The 19777-nt window shown below is 44.9% G+C and overlaps 2 protein-coding genes across 3 annotated transcripts; one reads left to right on the top strand and one right to left on the bottom strand.

Annotated features, from left to right (window-relative positions):
* The first annotated feature begins 96 nt into the window (after positions 1-96).
* LOC8030632 (intraflagellar transport protein 43 homolog A) lies at positions 97-10717 on the top strand. 2 transcript variants are annotated; one of them, XM_042287714.1, is made up of 8 exons: positions 97-257; positions 1450-1529; positions 4851-4892; positions 5997-6055; positions 6122-6194; positions 7114-7189; positions 10394-10453; positions 10525-10717. In XM_042287714.1, exons 1-8 carry the CDS (start codon positions 135-137, stop codon positions 10612-10614), a joined length of 603 nt encoding a protein of 200 aa, XP_042143648.1. In that variant the 5' UTR covers positions 97-134; the 3' UTR covers positions 10615-10717. The 2 variants fall into 2 exon arrangements, with proteins under 2 accessions (XP_042143648.1, XP_040070337.1); XM_040214403.3 differs by lacking the exon at positions 1450-1529 and having other exon boundaries at positions 166-257.
* Positions 10718-12459: 1742 nt separating this feature from the next.
* Positions 12460-13894, bottom strand: LOC8030633 (small integral membrane protein 12). Its single transcript, XM_040214404.2, has one exon. The coding sequence runs from the start codon at positions 13882-13884 to the stop codon at positions 13591-13593; it is 294 nt and encodes a 97-aa protein (XP_040070338.1). The 5' UTR covers positions 13885-13894; the 3' UTR covers positions 12460-13590.
* Positions 13895-19777: the final 5883 nt, after the last annotated feature.

Genomic DNA, 19777 nt, shown 5'->3' with positions numbered 1-19777 from the left:
ACTCGAGTTTCGTTGTCGCACCAAGTAATTTTCTTTTACGCTCCACATAAAATCTCACGCGCCACCGGTAGAATGGACGCTGAGGACCTCAGGCTAGATTCCCCCGTGAAGAAGGTACCAAAGCTACTCGTGTTATGGCTAGGAAATTTATGATACACATATGCCGTTCCTCGCAGCCCATCATTCCCACACGGTCGCGGAGGTCGAATTTGTTCAGCAGTAGTTCCAGCGATGCGCCAAGCAACGCAACTACCAGGGTATGTGGAAAACCAAATATCATATTCAAAATGTTGTCCTATAATTTTTTTTTATTACAAGTAGCTGCTGCTTAATTTTTAAACTCCCGAGAGATCGCCCACCATTTTTTCTGTTCAAAAACATACAAGTCTTATAATCGGTCATTAAGTCAGCAGTTCAGTCAAATGAGTAGTTCATACAAATTCTGTGATGTAATACAGGCAAGTTGGTTCATCTGTTACATATTGATTGGCTAATTGAAAAGCACTTATACCCTGCTTCGAATAGCTCTCAAGGGAAGGCAAAAGCATTACCAAATGTAATGTTCCTTACCTGACCAAAGAGAGGTTTTCTTACAGTCCCAGACAAAAATTCACTGGATGAATAACTGCAGAGGGCTAACATAATATAAAAATATATATGTCCTCAGTCATTATTATTATTCTGCTTGTCATTCATCAGAAAGACCCTTAACGAAGAAAAGGAGCTGGCCTCGCCTTGACATCATTGGAATACATGGTTCGAGGTATCTTGGGTTGCAAAATGAGATGGCACAGAATTTATCTAGGGGGAGTTCAGCCCTTCCAAAGGGAATGCAGTGATAACAACTTTGATGTTTTACTGATTAATTCAACATTGATGACTTTTGGAAGAATTATTTGTGCAAATATAAATTGATCACAATAAAATGTAAAACTCCTTGTTCCCCCCTCCCTTAGTTTAAGCTAGTAAACATGTTACAAAGAGAAAAATATGAATGAAGCTGACTCAACAACATTCAGCAGCCACCATTGTGCTGTGCTGAATTAAACTGTAGGTGCAATATCTGATATATTTCTGGTTGGACTTCTGGATCCCAACACGCCTTAATTCCAAGATGTTAACTATGAATATGTTCCGATGTTTTAACACCATGGTAAGCTTCTGTGTGGGATTTAGCTCCCAAACTACTTCACAAGGATGAAATTGTTGAAATAATTAAGGGATACCAAACTGCTGTACAAGTAGTGTCTATCCTCGAAATCCACGATTTTTCTGGTTTACTTAAACATTTTACACTCATAACTTTCCATTCACTTGACTGTTTTTTTGCATGCAAGCCCATCAATTATTATGCCTCAGATAATTAATGAATAAAGGTACAATTACCACCACATTTTTTTATTTGCTGAAAGACCACGATGCAAATCACATTCCTGTGAATTATGGCAGGATGGAGACCTTTCTAAGCCACCACTGAGGCCCAGGAGAATGAGTGGCTGGGCCGATGAGAGCTCCTCTGGATTCTTCCGGTTTGTTTCTTTCCCTGTGCTTTGATCAGCATACCCACACATGAAGTTGATCACTCAGCCATGCACTCACACTAACTCGCACTACCATGAAGCCAAACACAAACTTGCACTCCCATGAAGTCACACAAACTCGCACTCCCATGAAGTCACACAAACTCGCACTTTTGTGAACTCACACAACCTCCTACTCATATAAACTAACATTAAAGGGGCCCAGCAATCATATTTAAGCGTCTACCTTTTTTGCGGTTTCTATGTCTCTTGGGGTTCGGGCAAGCCAGCGGGTACGGAGAGAGTTACTAAATATCAGTGCGTCATATTTTAACCGGACAACACGAAAACCTCCTCTACTTACGGGGGCGACCCGCGGTGGCCAAAAGCGTGCGATATGTGACGTCATTGGTCCTGGCCTTACTACTGGTCAGAGCCGCTAAAAGCTTCTTTTTAGTCGAAATACAAAATGTAAGTGGCGCGAGCCATTTCAATTATTTATAAAAGAAGTTTGTTCAGTATTTTAGATCAGAAAAGAAACAATTGCAGTTTAAAAAGTATGGAAACAAGAACTGACCCGTCGACATACCCACCACCAAGCGGTGGAAAAGGCGGCGCATACTAGAAAGGTGTAGTGGGATCAGGCACCAACGAGCGGCGAGCGTAGAGAAGTCCTGGATGTACGCGGTGGCGCTGCGGCCGTGTGGAGTGGAGGATCCGACCAGTTCCGAGCTTTCCCAAGGCCTTCGGCGAGCAGCTTTGGCTTGCAGTTTGGCCTTTTGGCAGTATGGCAGCGCGAGTGGCTTCCGTTCTAAAGTGATCTTTACCCCTTGTTTTCCGTCGTTTGTGGCCAAATGAAGTGTCATGCCGAATTAGTGTTTAATCACGCAGCAAATGCAATGCGAGCCACCCTGGCTGCCTGCTTCATACAGCCTAACCGGAACATGCTTCAGTGGCGCTCTTTCGAGCCATTGGCACGGAGCGTGGCAACCATGACCGCTCGCTGAGCTCACTATCCCTCCTCTAGTTCACGGCCACTCAAGCAACCAAGGACATCATGAAGGAGGTTATTTTTTGCTTATTTTTTGTAATTTTAATTTGCCTATAACTTTTAAAATAAAGCGGAATTCGAGAAAGGAAAAGTTTCATTAAAGTACTATGTTCAGTGCGCTCAGGTTTGGTGCAAATTAAAAACCAGTAAAAAAGTCCTTGCAGGGCCCCTTTAAGGGCACAGGGTAAGTCCTATACTCCCCATGCATTTGAGGCCATGTTGAGGAACATTTTTCTCGGTGACTATTAGGAGTATTCCTGTCATGTAAATATCATTTTGTTCGAAATATTGTGTTTTATCCACTGAACTAGAATTATTTGAACCAATCTAAAATAAGTTTTTTTTTATATATTTTTATTCTAGTACTGAAATTTTAGTCGTTTTCATCTATTCAAAACTTCGTAACTCAAAAACTGCTAGGTGCACGTTTTTAATTTTAGTTCAGTATTTTTGAACACCCATGTATGTGGTAGGAATAAAAAATCAACCCTCTATAATGTCAGGTTAAGGAAAAAATGGTACCTATGTACTAAAAAACACTGTTTTGAGATAATTGAGTTTAAAGTAAAAAAACTGGTGAATAACGAATTTCTATTGGCACCAACAGCCTCAGAGTCATTTTTTCAATAGCCGTCAGCTTGAAAGGCATTGCTAATGTCATGTCTTCGCCTTTAGGCTTATCGCCTTGCTTGCCGGGCCTCTTTTGTGACCTGCCATGTCGCTTGGTCCGTAAAGTATATTAGAGTGACGTCAACTTCCCTCAGCCACTTGATGGCTTTCCAAACAGGGTTCCATCCACAAAACTTCAAAACATTGGCTTGTGCAATGCTGCCACCATTGAATAAAGGAACAGCATTCAATGGCGCCATTTTGTCGTTACGAAAACACAAACGCTTGAATGTACACACGGTACACACCTGGGAAAAACGTGCACAGCGTCTCGTCATTGTCTTGGTTGAAAAAAAGCTATGCAATAGTTGCGAAATATTTTTTTGAGATTATCTGTTACTGGACAAGCTTTTAGGTCTTGTGTTGATTTTGTTTTGTTGGAGAATTCATCGATAAACAGGGAGTGTATCCCAAAAGGAGGCGTGGTCACCTGCTACTTGCTTTCGGAAGAAGTGATTTTCAGCCCGAAATATAGCTTTCTAAAAACACTGGGACAATGGAAAATGTGCAGAAAGAACTAAACTTTTCAAATATCGAAAAAAACTAAAATCGAATTTTTTTCTAATTTTACCTTACCCTGTGCCCTAAGTCAAACTCACACTTCCATGGACTCACATCAAGTCACACTAACTCACACTCCCAAAAACTCACATAAAGTAAACTCACACTCCTATGAAGTAAACTCGCATTCCCATAAATTCACGCAAACTCATACTCCTATGAACACATATGAAGTCACAAACTTTCATTCCCATATGAAGTCACCCAAACTCGCACTTCCATGAACTGACATGAAGTTGCCCAAACTCACATTCCCATGAGCTCAAACAAAGTCACACAAACTCGTACTCCTACAAACTCACATGAATATGAGAGCTGCCACCTTCAGAGTTGGAAGAAACCTTCCAAACAAATAGCAAATATAAAGTTGCGGGCAAAAGAAACTAACATGTGCCTTTGCCTTAGATGAGTGAAAGGATATGGCCGAATCTGGTGTATATGACGATGACACTCGCTCCTCTTCATAATATTCATGTCTCACACTTCTTTCTGTACGAACGCGTGAGGCACGTCTTAAACGCGTCATAACCTGAAAAGGAGCAGCAGTTGGCATGAGTGGCAAAAAACGTGTGCATATGTAGAGACCAGAGTTTACCATTAGTAGGGCCTGCATGCGCTTTGGGTGAATCACAAGTGCACACGATTTTGTGGGCCAGATCATGTGTTGTGAACCAAGCTTCGCCAAGAGTTGCTTAGTGTGCAACAGATTTTGGTAGACACTTATTTTGTAGAAAAACTGACTGAAACAATCTTTCATTGATAGTTTAGGCAAACTATAATAGTAAGCAGTAAAGTGCTCACTTGGCCCCCCACCTCCTTCTTTTTACGAGTTACCGTCGATTTACATACCCCATGAGGGGAATGTACCTCTAGGGTTTCTGCACAACAAGCACTACCGAAAACAGAACAATCCCCCCTTCAAATGTACAAGGTCACCCTTGCCAGTGCCTCCAGGAGCAGTCCCAGGGGCAAGCACCACACTGGGCGCACTTGTCGCACGGCAGGGAGAGAGGGGGCTAACTGGTCGGCCATCCTTCTCTCCCACTCAGCTCTCGACGGCCCTCCGCACAACCCCAGAGCACTCTCAAGACGTGAGTCCTCCCACCTCCTCACCCAAAGCATGACTCTGGTTGCCACACCTCCTACATATCAAGGCCATAGTGCCGGGTTTTTCGCTTCACCTATCGGAGGCCAGCATGGGGCAAATTGAGTGCTGTGTCAGTGTTCAGCAGGGATTGGTGGTCAGTCAGTGAGAAGCACCCCAGCTAACACCGATGCAGCACTCATGACCAATCTGCGTCCGTGCTGGCCTCCGGTAGGCGAAGCAGAAAACTCGGCACTATGGCCTTATCCAGGTGTTGTTAGTTGTCATACCAGTCAGTCACGGCACGACTCCTACAACACACCCTGAAGAAAGTTCACGATACTGTAAATGATTAGAAAGCTCAGTAAGATGGTGAAAGTTCTGCTTCAATTAATTTGCACTTCCACTAAATCTGAAGTGTCTGTGAAGCAGCAAGAAGTCAACATCGAAACACCGTTTGCATTTCGAGGCGATCCCCCGCAACACTATTTTAAATGTACCCTCACTTCGTTTGCCGTCTTTCACCACTGCACCCCACTGCACCTTTGAGTGTAGTGACCTCATGAGAATTTCTAAACCCAGCTCAGAATCACCCTATGCAACAACCACCACTCACAGTAGACAGAAGTAATGTGCTTGCAAGTTCTCTTTGCAGATGGTTGTTCTCACAAAGAGCTCACTTCAGCATGCTGCTCTATTATTGAACCATTTTCGAGCACAGACACAATCTTTGTGAAAACTTCCACAAAAACCAGTATGTTTGAATAGTATTGCAAGTGAGACCAAGTTATGGCAACCACTTTGCAACACAAGCTGAAAGCCCATTTCTTTCATTTGTTTTACTTTTATGTGTGACCTTGTTACTGGCTTAATCTCATCTATCACAAATCTCATTGTTAAATCATAGGGGTCACAAACAGAGAATGTGATGGCACAAGCAGCAAGACAAACGAGAGTTACCATACTTTCGAAACTGTCCAAGACCAAACTGAAATTACATTCCAATCCTCGATGCCTTTAAAACAGTCAAATATTCATCTGTGCCAAGCTAGCACTTGTAACTGACATAATTACCGTTCCCACTATCTCCTCGTCCTTCGGCACTTTTCAGAGAAACTCCCAAAGTGGCCAGCAACGAGACAGTCCTAGAACGAGACGATTCCGACTCAGGTAAGCCGAAGCACGGAGCCTAGGCGGAGCAAGGTGAGGCAGTGACTTGCGCTTTTTGCCCGACAGACATGCCGACCATCCCCGACCTAGGCGAGGTGGATCATGAGGATCTCACCGATCAGATTGCTCAGGCACCCAGGTGAGCACTTCGACCCAAGGCACTCGACCGCAATGTGTCTAGTATAGTCGCCGACAGAATAAGAACAATGGGTCACGTCTACTAAACGCCCGGCCTCCAGCGCACGCACTTGAGGTCCACGACAGAGCCGTAAACAAAGAGAGTTTGGTCAATGGGAGGAGCCGGTGGGAGTCGGGGCGGAGATGCAAAAGCGGCGCTGCCGCCAGCGCCACATGTTCCCCCGTGATGGTCCTGTGAGGCAAACAGAACCCGAAATGACCTTGAAGAAGACGCCTACCGTGGCGCAGGTATTTTTTGTTTCCCGATGAGGCTGAAAGTACATGAATGGATAATTGTAAGAGATTGATGGAAATGGGGAGTTCCAAGGTGCCGAGTGCGTTTAGTGAGCCAGAAAAGGTGACACTGACGAGAAAAGTTCCCCGAAACGCGACGCGAAACTGCGAACGTGGAGTGCGCGTCCGCGGTTCAAATCAAAATTCCCACGAAGCCGCGTACACGGTTTTCGTCATCTGCTCGCCGCAATTGAAAGAAAAATTGAGGCGCATTCCGAGCCGCAGACTCAGAGTCTAGCGTGCTGAAATGAAATATTTTAATACGTCCTTACCTACAAATTGTGATTGGAGGATGCAAGTTAAGCTCATTGCCTCCGCTAGGGGAATATTCGTGACTAGTGGTCAACCACAAGAGCTGTCAATCAATGCGCCCAAGCTCATTGAAACAAGTTCGGCCAATGACACATTCTTATTTTCTCCCTATTCTTACCATCTAATCACCAAACTCTCCACATGTACGGCTCTGGTGCACAAGACACTCGAGCATTGTTGAAGGTTGGAAGCTTGCACTGGAGGCGGGACAACTCAAGCTCCTTCCTGCCGTACCTACTCTGCGAGCGACTAAAGGAGGCTCTTGGTTCATGCAGTGCACCCATAGGCCAGATGGATGCCTTCCGGCACCTTGACAGCGAGCTCCTCAAGCAGGCAGCCTTCGCGACGCTCGTGAGCCCTTGTCACACACCCATTAGTATGGTCTCTTCGGCCGTTAAATAAGCTACCCCTCAGAATGATGACACTCGAGCCACCTTGTTGCTTAAAATCACCGTTGCCGGTTGCCTCGAGCTTTATCCAAATCATGGTGAACGTCTTTCTGTCCTCCATGAGACGTTAAAAGTCTGCGACGGAGCACAACGATCTCGTCCGAGTTTCCCGACGCCGTATCCCGAGCTCAGGAAGTCGTGCTCCCTAGACGTAACTGTTGCCGATTTTGCTCGCTCTGCGCTAGGCAACAAAATGGTGGCACCTACGAGACAGTCGGAGAGTGAAGTGACGATACTCTGAGGCATAGCTTGTCTAGTGGCTTCAGCTAAAAAATATGACCGTGTTTTCCAATATACGAGTTGCCCGTTTCCGCAATAAAGTCGGTACATGAGTTGCAGCTTCGTATAAGTCGCACTTATATGTTAGCACGGTCGGTGCATAGAAGCGGTGCCGACGAACCCGCACGTGTGTACTGCAATTGCAATTAATGCGAGAGCAGGAGCCAGTCCCGATATTGTTGCCAATGATTCGAATGAGAAATATGCTCCCCGTGGCAAATTCGCGCTGTTAAGGTTCTGCTTGTAGAGAAAAAAATAAAAAGTGTACGAGTTGCACTGTTGCGCAAGATGTACAAACAAAAATTTGGAGAAAAAAAAATGCTAATTGTCGCGTGTTCATATAGATTATGGTGCAAGTGCTGTCCCGAGATTTTAATTGCTCATTGCAGAGTCCCAGACAGTCTATATAGGGTGTTTATTTTAAGCTTTACACTTCTTAAAAAAAGCTGCAAAAGCTACGCTACGCATTCTTTGCAGGGGAGCGGTACAGGCAAGGGGTCATACCATAAGGGGCTAATCGTCAAAACAAGTCAAACAGTTTTAACTAACGTTCTCATTACTGAAAATAAACATATGGTTCCAAATGGAAGCTTATTGAGCCTCATTGAAAACCAGTGAATCAATAATTTTTAGAAAGACCGAGCGCGTGGGAAGCGCAGTGGTGCGCTAAAGGTATCACTCGTGTGACAGGCACAAAACTGGCAATGTGAGAACGCAGACGAAAAAAAATGGAGAAACTGCTCGAGTGCATTATTGCACCGGTAGCCCTGTGCCTGCCGCACGGGTGGCAATTTCAGCTATCTACTGCACCTCTCCCAGATGCTCAGAGTCTTTCCAAAATCGACCAACTTGGTGGTTCCTGACGACGCTTTGCAAGATCCTAATTGTGGCCACGTTTATTTTTACTAAGAAAAGGGTAAGTAACGTATCCTGGTTCATTAGCTGACTTAAGGGGAGACACCCCCTGGGAGGGTCAACTTTTGAACCCTTGGCTTAAAATTAATGAAATTTACAGGGTAGGCTGGTGGTCACACTAGAGGGTGCATAACAAAATTTTAGGTCTGTTGGTTATGTGGGAAGGAAATTAGAACAGCTTCTATCAGCAACACCCCTACACTGTTTAGTTAATCTATCGTTAGAAAACTATCACAATATTAAAGATTTTTATTCGCTAGATATGTAGCAGAATGCCTAGGAGGTGCGCCTATGGAAAGGCTTTTGTAAAAAGTAATTGATTTCTATCAATTTTCTCTTCTGCGAAATTGGTCAACTTTTTGGTCTTCTGTGTCTCCGACAAAATGTCAACATTTTTTATAAAAGACATCCGTAAAGTGACAAACAAACTCCATAGGCGCATTCCTTATTAAATTTCAGTCAGGAAAAGTGAAGAACGAGCCTTGCCCGTATTTCCATTCTCAAACGATAGATTGACTAAAATGGAATTTATACAAAAAAGTGGAACGGAGAAAAATGTGTTCAAAGTGCTCCATACCCTACCTTTCCTTTAGCTTTGGTGGACAGAAAATAATTTATAAAAAATTAACTATGCAGTGTAAACTAGTGAAAATTTCTGGGAATACTCTCTGGATGTAGATGGATGTAAATATGTAATATTTCAAAATCAATGTTTTTTGAAGAATCTTTTTTTCTCCGGGTAGTGTCCCCCCTTAATGCGACGATTAGACCCCTGTATTATGTCCCCCCGACTGAAAAACTCACCAGCACAGACTGCATTAGTGTAGCCTTCACAATGTTTTTAAAACATCCGCAAAGCCCCCACAAAACATAGATGCAGAGCCATCGGGCTCTGGACATGTGCGCGATGTCTAACATTCCGCAGGAGACAGCTATTGCTCACGTTCGAAACACCTTCCACGGCCAAGTAGGTGAAGTTGGCAGCGCGCCGGTCGTCGTTATTCGAACCGTCAACAAAAGATGCTCTCAAACAAGGGACCTTGTACTCACGGCAATATAAGGACCAAATCGGACGAAGGCATTTGGGCGAATTGGTAGTGCCATTCCTAAAACTGATGTGAGATGGGGAACTTACGAACTCATACTCTGGGCAGTTGGAGCGTGGTAATGAATCCACGTTTTCAGGACATATGGAAGGGGTTGTTATGAGAAAAAACTTTCAGCCTTCCCCCTCTGGTGAAGAAGAAAGACCAGCGTAGCTGTACTATGGTGGGAATGAAGTAATGGTTGGCTGCAAGTCGGCAAGCCAGGGTGGAAAGGCCTCGAAAGGTTGCCGCCATCTACAGGCAACCAGACAACCGGCAAGCCGATTGTATGGTTGCCGCCGTCGCTTATAGATGGCGGTAGCTGTCCAGAGTTCTGTGTCATCATTTGTTTGCTAATGGACACGATCCTGGGGAAACTAGCTCTTAACAGCTCCGCTGTAAAAATTGTAAAGGCTGGTTCCCACACTTGCGTTTCAGTGTGACCGACTGTATTGCAACGGTTGTAACTGCTTCCAACGAGAGAACACGCCAATGCCGTCTAGTGTCCAATAGCCCTAAAAGGATCTGCATATAATTAGATGGAAAGTTTTTCAGTATTTACGAAATCAAATCCAAGCACTATCCGCAACAAATGCTTGCTTCTTAACATTGTCGGAATCGAGCCTACAATGAAAGAATGATGCATAAAATATGTATGCAAATCATAAGTGTTCCAGGGTTACCCGATAGACCGCGCTAGTGGGTTCGGCGTTCCCAAGCGGTTGCCACGCACTCGGACGCAAGTGCATGAACCCGCCTTAAAAGGACGTCTGAAGTGGACATTGCGAGAGCCGCGCGAGCGATTTTAACCGTCCGTCTCCATGCAGGACGGCTGCGATCTGCGGCTCCTCGCCAAGCATTTGTCTCCCGAAGAAGACCTCCGAGAGGTATGGAGTGGAAACCGTGCGATCAAACGGTCCTCATTTGGCCGTGCAACTTTGGGCGTTTTGTTCTGCAGCCGGACGTGGCTTGGACCTGGGACGTCCTGTTCACGGAGGTCGCCGCCGAAATCAACAAGGGCAACGAGTCGGAGAGCGAAGACCACTGAGCTCGCTCCCACTTTATTCCCAGAATACCTGCTCGCGTCTCGAGACCAGAAGGATGGACTGTGCTGCGGCACGGACCAATAATAAAGAAGCAAATGGATGTAACATTGACTACACATGCGAGCTGGTGCACACTGGTTGTGGTGAAACACAACTAGGACGAGAGGTGCAGCCTCGGCTGTAACCTATAGTCCAGTTCACTTCGCGATAGACCACGGGGAACGTCTCGAGCCGTTGAAGCCAATTTCGTGCGACCTTTGGGAGGACAGCGGCGATGCGCAGGACGCACAGTCATGGGATATGGTCGCAGAGCTGGCTTGGCAGGTACGGCATGCAAGGTCCGCGTCGGTCTGCCATAAGGTGAGACGGAGTATAGTCCTTTACTAAGCTACAAGACAGAAAAAAGGCGTCAATGGCAAGATCCCGCTCAGCCATCCGGACGTCAGTTCCTTTCTTTCTTTACATTTGCCTCGCTTTTCTAAACTGCCCATTTTTCCTAAACTTTTCCAGCATACTCCAGTTGAATCTCGTTAAGGGGGGACACTGGCTAGAGGTTGAACTTTTGAACTATTCAAGTGATCGGAATGAAACTAGCAGGGGAGATTTAACTTCAGATGTAGGTGTGCTGTGCAAACTTTCAGCTCTCTAGGGCAACTTTACATACCTGCATAAGATGATGTGTCACTCTTCGTTAAGAAATCTATGATATGCAAAGGAAGCTATTATGCACCATTTTAAGTGCTTGAGTATAAAGTGGGGGATATGGGACTTCGGGCTATCTGTTTTTTATAACTTAAATGTAAATATTTCAGGAAGAGTGATTACCTCAAAATATAAGATGCATATCTGTCCTTTGTCAATTTTTGAAAACATAGTTTTTTCTCAATGAGGACTTTAATGTAAAACAAAATAAAGTAGATAGCCCAATTCCCCAGTAAATTTCAGTTCAGAAACATCTTGATTGTGGTATCAGAATAATTTTACCTTCAAACAAAAGATTCCTTCGTATGAAATTTGCAGCAAAAAGTGGAACTGAGAAAAATGCATTCAAACAGTGAACTCCTTTACTTTGTTACTGCCTCACAATATGCTGAAAATACTTTATATCAACGGAACTATTTGGCGCATGGTTATGAAATTTAGTGTAAGGGTGTATAATTAGCTTCTAAAACTGAAAACCTCAAAATTGAAAAATGAATTTTTTCAAAAAATTTTGAGGCTCAGGCCCATGTCCCCCCTTAATTCAAGCTCTCTTAATTCAAACTTGCGGAGATAATTCAAACTAATATGCAGGTCCCCTCCTATGCGTCTCTATGGGAGGAAACTCCCGGTAATTCAAACTCTGCTTTATTCAAACAAATGTTCGGTCTCCTTCGAGTTCGAATGAATGAGATTCAACTGTAATTCGAGACAAACCAGTTGACCCGACAGCACGCTCTACAGAAATGCTTGTTCCGCAAGACTATTCATTTCTTGCGGGGCACACAACATAACAGGTTTCTGCCCAGAAATTTTTGGGATGTGGATATCTGACAATTTCCAGGGTGTTTTGGGAGGGAGGAGGAGGGGGCCATTGCTGCAACTTTTGGTGTTCTTGGCACTTTTTCTGCCGCCTTCTACCGCACAGCAGTGCTTCTGTTCAAAAGAATTGGTCGCATTGCATATTGACACACAAGTTTACCAAACACAACAACCCAGGGTATCGTGCATTTTCAAAATTAGCATCCTCTTGTCCAGAGGAGGCAAAATATAGAGCCGGGCTGGATGCATTAGAGATGGGCGATAAGCCACACTGGTGGGTGGCAAAACAATTGCTGCCTATTGTAGGGAGAACCCTGGCACAACCATTAGTCCAGAACACACTCTTATTGCCTGGCCGTGTCAACCTGCATGTGAGCTAAGGTAAACTTCTGCCAGGTAGCTTTTACGAACACAAGTAAGGGAATGACTTCAAGCCGCACTGATAAAGTGCACGACTCAATCTTATCTATGTGCTCGAATGTGTTAGTTGTGACAACAAATAGCCACACTTATTTTCGAAAAATCGAAGATGACGGACGAAAAGGGGGACAACACCCTTTTTCGTCTGTCGTCTCCGGTTTTTCCAAACTATTGCATCAACCAGCTTGCCTGCCTACTCAATCTATCTTCAACCACACTTAGGTGCCAAGCAGCCTGTTTGACTTAGCTACACCAGCCCACACCAATGCAGGAAATGTGGGACTGGTGTATAAGTACAATGTGCCTGCGCCTCCAACAAGCAAACGCTACAGTTCCCATCTGTTCTACACTAGCACAGGATGGCGAATGCACAAAGCGCGCGACAGTTTGCGGACACAGGGAATCAGTTTTTTTTTTTTCCAGTTTTTCTCTAAGAATAGAAATTAGTCTTGAAATGCTGTCATCAAAGCTACTTCTGAGATAGAAAGTGGCCATTTGGGGCACCAAGCCAGGCAGTAAAATTTAATGCTCGGCAATACCCCACGACAGTAAAGCTCAAAATAATGTGCATGTTGTGTTCATGCCAATAATGTCGCACAGCATATAAGGTGCGGCGCTACGAACTAGCTCTACAGAATGCTGGTGGTCAGGGCTAACCTCGCTCCCAGCAACTTATCCTGCCTGGCGGATTTTTAACTCTTTCTGGCATTTCATTGAGCTAGCTTACAGTGCCGCACCCTGCACATCAATAAAAAAAAAATGGACCAGCAATAACAATATTGACACTACGACGGTAGTACTACTTTCTTCCCGTCGCATTTCAGGATTGGACCAAAAGTGTCGCATCACTCCGCATCGCCTCCAACCACCTGAGGGTTGGCTCATAGCGCCACACCCCGCACATCAATCAAAGAAGGAACCCTCGATAACGCTATTCACTTTGGACTTTTAAGCCCGGGACGACCGTAGCACTACCATCTTCCCGTCACGTTTCAACAGTGGACCGACCGTGCCACGTCGCTTAACCACCCTAAGGTTCAGCGAGTGTCGAGCGTCTTGAGCGAAGGCGACACGTTGCGTTCGAGCACGGTGTTGGGCACCCATTTCTTGTCGCCAAGCCTCTCCACCCGTGTCACGTCGTCCCGTCCGTCCAGCTCCCGGAGTAGCCTCTCGCTGCGCTCCTCGCCGACGCTCTGCTTCTTGTGGGGTGTGTGCCGGTCGGAGACGATGCTCTCCAGGTTGTAGCCGATGATGCCCACCACAAGGGCCACCGGGAACGTGACGTAAGGGGCATATACCCGCAGGGCCGCCAGCAATGCCGGTAGCACCATCCCGGCTGTCCTGCGAACAGAGTGCACATAATAAATCTGGAGAAAAAGACCATCCGCCGTCTTCCCGTGCATTTTGACCGCCTCAGAACGACGGGCCACAGAGTGTGCCACCGGTAGTCTTGGTGGGTCTAGAAGATTTATACGAGCAAAACAAACTACTTGCAGGGTCATTGACCTCTTATGCAAGAAGGCATTGATGGCAGGCATGGAGTACGGCGAGCAGGTTCGTCCGCTTTTTGCGCAGCGGGTACAATGACGTCACAGTACTGAGCTCCAACTGAAAGAATAGTAGGTAGACACAAAGGCTAGCTTTACCCCACCAATCGAAGCGAGCTACATCGTCGTCTGCTTTTTGTGCAGAGGAAGCAATGACCAGACGCACTGCAAAGAATGAGGAACGCACAGCCGAGATGTCGTCTGCAACCCCACCATCAAGGACAAATAGGTGCAAGTTTGAAGCTCTGTTGCACATGTGATCCCACACTCTCACCACACCTCCACTTAAGCGACTCCCCTTATGTGCAAGAAGATGCACACTGCGCAGAATGTGCAGTGCATTTTAAGCTGCACTGGGTGTTATGGCTTTTTTGAGCTTGGGAGCCACACTGACTTTGCTTAATCCTACAAAGTTTAGCAGGACAACTCGGGCGCCCTGCTCAATTTAACGTGGGGACGTAAGTCCACTGAATTTATAATGTTACACTTTTGTGTAATGTTCCAACAAACTGTGCACGTCTGCCCAGAGGCAGACTTAGCATTTTGCAACCCAAATTTGGGGGGAGGGGAGAAGTAGCTATGTTTGGAGTTACGATTTTCAAAAGCAGCAAGATTTGGAGCTGGAATTTTCACGAATAACTAAATTTGAAGCTAGATTAAAAAAATAAAAGATCCAATTAATTTTGGGGTGCCCCCAAAATATTCTTGCCCTAGGCAGCTGCCTACTCTGCCTATTGGTAAGTCCGCCCCTGCGTCTGCCTTCTTTCTGCGGGAACCACTGACGTCAGTGCTCGCAATTGGCAGTGCTCTACTTCAGTATCTACCCAACTTTTCTGCAGTCACCCAAAAGGTAGCATGTTGTGGATGCTCCATCATGCTGAGAGTGCACTCTCAGCTGAATTCGTGCTTCAAAGTGATGGTACGAGCTCCTGCCAGCACCCGCTGGCAACATAACGGTGACAGTAACACAAAGCTAAATCTTTATATCATCTACATGTAACATTATTCTTTGATACAGTATTATTTTTTTCTAAAAGACCCCAAATAAATCAGGTTATAGAGAATATGAAACTTGAAAGCATTATTAATGACTACTAGTTTTCAAGATGCAGGGGAAAAAGATTAGAGTTTCTGGTTCCCTGCTGTTAACAGTGATGGAAGTGGAATTTGACCTCTTGTAACAGGTTCTGTAGCAGGTAAAATATTGGTTCTGAGCAGCCACTGACTCTCTTGCAACAGATGCCAACATACGTTAGCACACCACGAGAATGAAGAAGGAATCGCATCTCTAAATGAGTTCATTTGTGGTAGTGATCAAGGGTCCCTCTTTGATACCCGAGCATATCACTTATTTCCGTTTGTGATAAGAATAGATAAGACATAAAAGGAACAGTCCTAAATAAGGCTCTTGTCAGAGTACCGTAGCTTTCATTTACAATGGGTATTAAAAATGGTTGAAAAGTGAATCGTAGCGCAACAACACTTCATCGGGACAAATCCTCTCTCCCCTCCCCATTTTACACTTGGTAGTTTGTTTAGCCCGTAAATATAATTTCTGTAAAACGCTAGCAAGAACCAGCATATCCACTAACACATCTACCAATAAAAATGTGTCCCACAAGTTCAGGGAACCTACCAAACTCGAGACTCAAATATCATAAACTGCAAAAACAACCCCCCACAAATATTATAAAAGCTATACACTCGTGCTTTAAAGGTGATACTTCTTAGCGGTATAGGAACCAAAGTCACGTCAAAGTTTGCCGCTCTTTCGATCGACAGCTGCACGGGAACTACTGTGACTGCTGTATTTATTCAAATATATAAAAACCCGTGTTTTCTCTCTTTTTGTCTGCCCAGAATTTTTTTCTTAGAGGTAGATATTATTTTAGTGTAACGAAAAAGAAGGTCGACCCGTAATAATCCTGAGCATAATTTGCATGTCTATCACGCCAAGCCAGGCACTCCCCCCATGTCAGCCACTGCTCCTAGCACTCCAATGCAAAGCGGCGAAGCTCGACGTGTGCACGCTGGTGAAAGGCGGTAAAGTCTGACGCGAGCGGCGCAAGTGCCACGGTACTCTGCAGTCAAGCAATGAAGGCATGTGACACATAATAATAGAGTGATCTTATCAGGAGTACAAGACTCTGGTTCCGTCTTATCACGGTTATATTGGCAACCCTACTATTTTGTGAAGTTTTCTCGGGACCCGCAGTTCCTGACATCGACGACATCGTCTGGAAATTTAGACGATGACAGCACTCGACCAGTGCATCTGCCGGCCAGGGCGGCTGATGCCCAACATCAATGGCTCTGGCCGGTCGACTTGCAGCATCAAAGCACGACATCCGTAATCTCCTTGTATGTATTCTAAACCAATCAACCAATTGGCTGAACCAATAGAGTAATGCAATTAGATGCCAAGGTGCAAGCGAGCTGGACAACAATGATGAAAATAATCCCTGGAGAGGGGTAACAAGAGGGACAAAGGACAAACACAAATCTCCAAACACACACAAATAAACACCTAGCTGTGTTTGGAGATTTGTGTTGTCCTTTGCTCCCCTTCTCCGGGGATTAATTTCACCAATAGAATGCAGCAAATGTCCCATGACTTGCGCTTTTAGTATGCATGTTTGATTGTATGTGTTCGAGCCTTTGGCTGTGCTTTAAAACAAAACAAACAATATGTTGAGTAGAGATGCTACAAAATTATATTTGTACAATTTTTCTTTTTTTCTACTTCTTTGAATATTAAGGCCCATTCACACTCTTGTGACCAAGTAAGACCGAGAGAGACCAGACCGGTTTTTAAGCCTCTTGCGATTTCTTAGGACCTCCTCCGCTGCAGCGCATCCGGTCCCAAGAAGTCACAAAAGGCTTAAAAACCGGTCTGGTCTCTCTCAGTCTTACTCGGTCGCAAGAGTGTGAATGGCGCTTTAGGGTCGACCAATAATGAAATAATAAAAGGCCCCTTAAAAGAAAACAAACAAACAAAGCTTTTTTTTGAAGAGTTTTTGGGAGGTGCGTGTCAAAAAATTAATTTTACGCGAAAAAAAAAAAAAAATTTCTTTAGAAGAATATTTACGGCGCGAGACGCGATTTAGTTGGTAGTCACATCCTTTCCACTTGTTTTCCCTCTTGGCATTTCGGGCACGTGGAAAAGAGGTGGACTGGCTTGGCCATCACGTTGAGGTGGAGAGAGCGAGAGACCATCTCATTGAGGTCAAAGGAGCGAATGACCATTCCGTGACGTCATGGACTTTGCGCGCAGAATTTAAAATAAATCTCTCGCTGTCAATATTGCTCTAAAGAATTTTTTTTTTTCTGCATAATATTTATTTTTTGACACGAATGTCCCAATCAGACTGTTTAAAATTTGTTTTTTTCCTTTTCAGTTTTTTTTTTAAATATTTTTGCTTTAAGCCCATCTCAGCACAGGTGTGGCGCAATTCTTAGCGAAAATGGCATTCCGGGGCAAGAGGTAGGAAATCTCCATTTATGGTGCAACTTGGCACAAATGGCGCAGAACTTCCACCACCGAGTTAAAACAGTTTTTTTTGCTGTTCCTTACTGCATGCTTGCTAGGGTGACCACCTTCCTGCTAGCGAAATGCGGGACACGCAGAGCAGAGCGAAGGGGGATTTATTAACACGCACACCACGCACCAAGGCTCTGTTAACACATTTATTTTCCTGTACTGTTTATACACCTGCAAATTGTATCGCAGCAATTAAGTTCTAATTCTCACTCCCACTGATGTATTTTTAATGCTAAATATGTTATCAAATGTGTCAAAATTGAAAACATAAAAATCAACAGCAGCAGAACTCAATGCATAAAGTGGAAATAAGAAACATTAAATCTTTTTCAGGTTATTGTCTCCTGTCAACGCTTACTTTTATCAATTTGATCCTATACAAATTGTGTTCTTATGTTCTTTTCGACCTTTGTAAGTTGCAGGCTTGTTACTTTGTGTGGCTCTCTTCACTAAAAAAATTGCCACAGCAACCCTTTCGCATTGACACAGCGATTTGAAAATAATTACAATAATTTATATTTAAACTTTTGGCCAACAATTTTCTCTTACAATACTTTGCCACCAAGGGAAGAGGCACAAAGGCGCATGTGCGTCGGTTCTCCTGCAAAAACGACGGTCGCTTGCCGCAATTCTTGTATAAAAAATGCCGTACCATTGCAATTCACACAATTGCCAGCGACCTCCGCGCTTCCCCGTGCCCCGCTGTTCGGCAGCACCACGAGTTGCAGAGTGAATTTTACTACAGTGTGAAATGCGGGACATTTTGAAGATTCGGGAATTTCTTGCGGGAAGCGAGACACGAGCATTAAATACGGGACAGTCCTGCCAGTCGCGGGACGGGTGGTCACCCTTAGGCTTGCTGTTCTACGGGGTCTCCAGAATTGGTGTGCTCTCCTGGTCCAAGCAGTGTTTCTCTTATCTCAAGGTTATTCCAAGTTCCTCCCATCTCAATGCCTGGCTTAGTGGCTTTACATACCTCAGACCTTTTGCAAACCCTGCAGACACAGGATCCTATCTTCTAACTTCAGGTGTAGCTTTGGAACTCTTCGAGCCGGATGGATGGCCGCTTACGCCTGTACCCTATAAATCGGGCGGTAGCTTGTGCCACCTAGCCTAGCAATTAAGAACCATCGTAAGACTTCTTTCCTTCGCCAATTTGCTTACCCTCTGCAATTTCGTAATTTCGTGACGAAGGGTGGAGCAACATATTCGCTTCACCCTTCATCTTTAGAGACTCCATAGCAGGGCGACTGAACAAGAACCAGATCGACCTTAGATTATTTGACTTGTGGAGAAGCAACCTGTTGGACTCTGACAATGTCAGGTCAAAGCTCTTTGCATTGATTTTTGTGTACTAGACTGGGTAGTCCTCACTAAACATGATTTGAGTTATGCATGGCAAAAAGATGGTGACCAATTTTCAAAAACAGTATCTGCTTTGGGGCGCTTATGATTTCAGTGAGAACATCAAACATGCTTCCACGTGCGGAACACCGCAATTTCCTAGGAACTTCAGCTTGCCGTCAGCTCACTGTCAGGGAAGGCGTGTCATCCCCATGGTCTTCTCCTTTCATGTTTCCGGGAAGTTGTCGAAGAGGACAATAGCCACAGAGGCCTTGATACCCACAAGAGGTGGTGATGGCCAGCGCCTTAAAGCCTACATCATGAGCTTCCAAGGACACAAGCGGACGCATCCCCTCAGAAAAAAGCTCTTGCAAAGCGGACTGGAAGTAGAGGGGATCTTACACTTCCGCCCAGCAAAAATTTGTGCGCTACACAAGTCAAAGCGAGCTGTGTCCTGTGTGGACAGACACTTTGTGAACAGGAAGCAAAAGAAGTTTGAGGTCAAAAGATGTAAAGTGAGGAACAATAATAATAATACCTAATTTGACAAACTGCTCGTCGACAGGTTGCCCCCTCGACGAGTTACCTTTTTTACAAATTGGCCTGTGACGAGCTGGCCTATCAAAAACGTTGACCTGCAACGAATTGGTCTCCGACGAACTGGTCTTCAACGAACTCTCGTTCGACGAGTTGGCTCTTAAAGCTCTACGCCACACGTCTCCCGTACCTCACGTAAGCCTGCCACACCGGTGCCCTCGACTCCTTTAGCGCATTACGGAATATGTAGTTTTT

Source organism: Ixodes scapularis, unplaced genomic scaffold (genome assembly GCF_016920785.2).
Source record: "Ixodes scapularis isolate PalLabHiFi unplaced genomic scaffold, ASM1692078v2 PGA_scaffold10__122_contigs__length_95168666, whole genome shotgun sequence".
In the NCBI taxonomy this organism is placed as follows: domain Eukaryota; kingdom Metazoa; phylum Arthropoda; class Arachnida; order Ixodida; family Ixodidae; genus Ixodes; species Ixodes scapularis.
Note: the sequence above shows the minus strand (reverse complement) of the source record. Positions and strands in the feature narration are given on the sequence as shown.